This window comes from Meleagris gallopavo, unplaced genomic scaffold, assembly GCF_000146605.3.
Source record: "Meleagris gallopavo isolate NT-WF06-2002-E0010 breed Aviagen turkey brand Nicholas breeding stock unplaced genomic scaffold, Turkey_5.1 ChrUn_random_7180001880221, whole genome shotgun sequence".
Taxonomy (NCBI): Eukaryota; Metazoa; Chordata; class Aves; order Galliformes; family Phasianidae; genus Meleagris; species Meleagris gallopavo.
In genome coordinates this window covers 13,334-17,009 of record NW_011144469.1, presented here as the reverse complement: position 1 = coordinate 17,009, position 3,676 = coordinate 13,334, and the positions used below count along the sequence as shown (strand labels likewise).

Genomic DNA, 3,676 nt, shown 5'->3' with positions numbered 1-3,676 from the left:
GATGGCTGTGTTCTTGCACTGCTCCTGCTGAAGGCAGGATTTCAGCTTTCTAAACAGAAGGCAGCTTAATGAGTTACCATAACTTGTTAACGAAGCCTGTTGTATCACAGGACTTGATGATCTTGAAGGTCTTTTCCAACCTGAGCAGTTCTTGATTCTGTGATTCTATGGCAACAGGCTAGAAAAACCAATAAAATATGTGCTCGTGTGTTAGCAGTTACCTGCCTGGTTATTGATTTCCTCACCAAAGCAGCTGGGATTGAGGTCTCTGAGTGTTCAGTTGAATAAATGCAGTATCTGAGTGCTGTTTGCTAACCTTGGCTCTTGTGTTTTGCAGATTCTGTTGATCTGAAGATGGCTGCACAGTCAGCACCGAAGGTTGTGCTAAAGAGCACCACCAAGATGTCTCTGAACGAGCGGTGAGGAAGCCAACAGCAGCTTCAGCTCATAAGAAAATTTGTATTTAATTATCACTGTCCGGTGTCCAAAAAGCCAACGTGGTTTCTGCCCTCTTTTAACCTCACTAAAACGAGCAGATGGCATTGCTCCTCTGTCTTAAACTGCAACAAATGTGGTACAGAAGGTTAAAAGGGCAATTGTTTCGGAGCAATTTGTCCATAGCAATTAAAATTAAGCCATTCAACACGTAAATGTGGCGGGATGTGTTGTACCAAAAGAGAGAAACCCCACGCCCTCCCTTTTTCTTCCACATGTTTTTACATTTATCTAGTTGATGCTGCAGTATGGTAACATGTTACCAAAGCTGCAGCAGGCTTGCTGCTTTGTCCTAGGCTGACACACGTGCATGTGGTCTGGCCTGTAAGAGGCATGCAGCAGGCTGCTACACCAGCCCAAAGGCCCTGTAACAACGTTTTGGGCCTTGTAAGAGGCAAACGCTTTGCTTCATCTCCATCTCTCTTTTCTCAGTGCTGATTTCTTTCCCTTTCTGTTGAGTATTCTCCTGTTTTTGTTGGTTTTTTTTTTGTTTTTTTTCCTATGCCATCGAGCTTTTGCAGTTCTGCAGTGCAGACTAACAGCAACGCTGTGGTTACGTTTTGCTTTCTTGCTAATTGCTCTTGGTTTAATGATCGCTGAGGAAGAATAGAGCTGTTTGTGTGCAGTTCCTGCTCTGGCACGAGCTGACCTGAGCCCATGGCTGGAGCTTCCTCCAGAGAAGGCAGCGTTGAGGTGCAGTGCTGGAAAGGCTGCTGGCCTCACTGCTTCTGGTCAGTCCAAATTCCTCACCTGTAAGCGTTTCCCTGGGATACAACAGGCAGCTGATGGGTTGCTGCTAACCATGCTTACCATCTTACTGTGTGTTCTGCTCCAACGTGGCTCTTCAAGACAGAATGCAGCACAGATAGAACCGAGTGAGCGTGCTCAGGTGGTGGCAGCAGTGCTGTGGTGGGGTAGAGGTGCAGCAGTCCGTTCCCAGGGTGGAGTTTTCTCTCAGCCTGTGTGATGAGGTGGAGCTTCATCAGATTTCTCAGCTCTTTGAGGGCTGACGTAACTTTTGCAGTCAGATTTCGCCCCGCTTCTCTGCGACGTCCTCTTCCACCTGTCATCAACATCTCTGCTTCTCGCTTGTTTCCATTCCTTCTTCCATTTCTAAAACCAGTAACCTAAAGCTTTGATCACTTCTGAATTAATATACAACATCATTCCTGAGTTTCCAGTTCTTGCACACTTGTGGAAAGCAAGGAATATGTAATGCCGTGCCGTGACCTAAGTACCACTCTTTACATAAAGGTTCACGGGATCTGGAGATCCAATCTTGAGAACCATGAAATGCCAATAAATGTATGTAATAAAGCTTAATTTAAACACCCATTTTATTCGACCTTGAAGCTTCACTAACATGCTGAAGAACAAACAGCCGATGCCAGTGAATATTCGGGCTACCATGCAGCAGCAGCAGCAGCTGGCCAGTGCCAGAAACAGAAGATTGGCCCAGCAGATGGAGAACAGACCTTCTGTGCAGGCTGCTCTGAAGCTGAAGCAGGTGAGGGGGAAAAAGCTGATGGCTTTTGGGGTGTGGTGGATAAGCAGAAACATTCCCAGCAATTAAAGATGAGCACTGATGAAGGGACTTGCAGAAGTGCCATTTATCACTTCGGATAAGTCATGCTGTGTAACTTACTGGTTAATATTATCGAGTTTTTTTTTTTCTCTTGCTGGCTGTTCATATCTCCTCTCTATTTTTTCAGAGAAATGTTCTCATTCTGGGTTTCTGGATCTGCTGAGTGCTTCATCTCTCAATGTAGCTGCAGCAGCACTTGCTGCGGGTTGTTTCCAGCCCTTAGAGCCCACTGAGGCTGGCTGCTCCCATCCCCACCTCCACCCCCTCGTGGTAGCAGCTGCCTGCGAGGACCAGATGAACCAAACTGATACTTGGAGGCTTGCAAATGCCAGGCTGCAGGCCTGGGTTTAAGGAATAGCGTTCTGTTTTCCTTGTGTCTTTATCCCTCATCTCAGTGGGGAATGCTGCAGGTCGTGGTGTGTTTGTTGAAGTAACCCCCTGTGCAGAGCAGATCTAAACAAATCCTCTAGCTTTTAACTCTCTGCTCCCCCACAGCTGTAGGGAAGGGGCAGCAGGCCGGTGTCGGCACGGTCTGCTCCTCATCAGGCTGGTTCAGGCTTTAAAGTCTGCATTTAAATGAGACAGTAGGAAAGATTGGCTTAAAAATGTTTGTGTAGAGCAAGAATCGGAGCTGCAGGGTAGCACAGTGCAGCCATGCAGTGTGTTTCAATTGCAGCACTGCACAACTGGACCGCAGAAGTCCAGTATGCTTCTGTATGTTACCTTACACACAGGGAGAGCGCTGGGAAGTTCTCAGTTGTGCTGCTTCACCACATAGCTGGAATACTTAAGTGCTCAGGGCTTAATCTCTGATAAGGAGGAATGCAGCTGTGCATTTGATTGCCTTCTATTTCAAGCTCGAGAACACACTGCAGAGAGCTGGCGGCCCTCTGCTTTAAGAATAAAAACCCGACCTTTTCTTGACAATAAGCAGTTTTTGCTTTCTGTGCCGCTCAGATTGCTGCATGACTTTCCTGTTGTTTAACGATCTATTCCAGAAGAGCTTGAAGCAACGCCTCGGTAAAAGCAACATCCAGGCACGGCTGGGCCGCCCTGCAGGCCCCATCGCCCGCGGAGCCATGGGGGGAAGAGGACTGGCCATGGGGCAGAGAGGTTTGCCACGAGGAGCCATGCGTGGGGGCCGGGGAGGCAGAGCTCTGCTGAGAGGAGGGCTCCCGCTGCGAGGTCAGTGCTGCTGCCGTGGCAGGTCGTAAGGCGGTCTTCTTGACTGCTTGGCTCTGAGAAGCGATGGGTTCTGTGACGCTCCGTTGCTCTCTTGCAGGTCAGGGCCTGCTGCGGGGAGGCCGAGGAATGGCCCCAAGGATGGGGCTGAGAAGAGGAGGGCTGCGGGGCCGCGGGGGGCCGGGCAGAGGAGCTATGGGGCGTGGAGCCATGGGGCGCGGAGGACTCGGCGGCAGAGGTCAGTCTGAGCAGCTCGGAACAAGCTTCAGCTCCCTTTATTTCATGCTTGTGGCTGTGCAGCCCCAAACCCGTTTCACAGAATGACAAAACGGCCAGGGTTGGAAGGGACTCAGGGATCACAAAGCTCCAACCCTCCACTGCGTGCAGAGCCACCAACCTCCACGTCTCACAGCA

General features: G+C 49.6%; 1 protein-coding gene across 2 annotated transcripts in view; it reads left to right on the top strand.

Moving 5' to 3' along the window:
• Positions 1–315: 315 nt before the first annotated feature.
• CHTOP (chromatin target of PRMT1) overlaps positions 316–3,676 on the top strand; it is a 5,787-nt gene continuing 2,426 nt past the window's right edge. Inside the window, exons 1-4 of one of the 2 annotated variants that reach the window (XM_010727291.3) lie at positions 316–419; positions 1,849–2,002; positions 3,082–3,265; positions 3,363–3,500. In XM_010727291.3, coding sequence (XP_010725593.1) covers positions 355–419; positions 1,849–2,002; positions 3,082–3,265; positions 3,363–3,500 — 541 coding nt within the window. In that variant the 5' untranslated portion in view covers positions 316–354. Of the gene's footprint in view, positions 420–1,848; positions 2,003–3,078; positions 3,266–3,362; positions 3,501–3,676 lie in introns of both variants that reach the window. The other variant, XM_010727290.3, reaches the window with a different exon arrangement.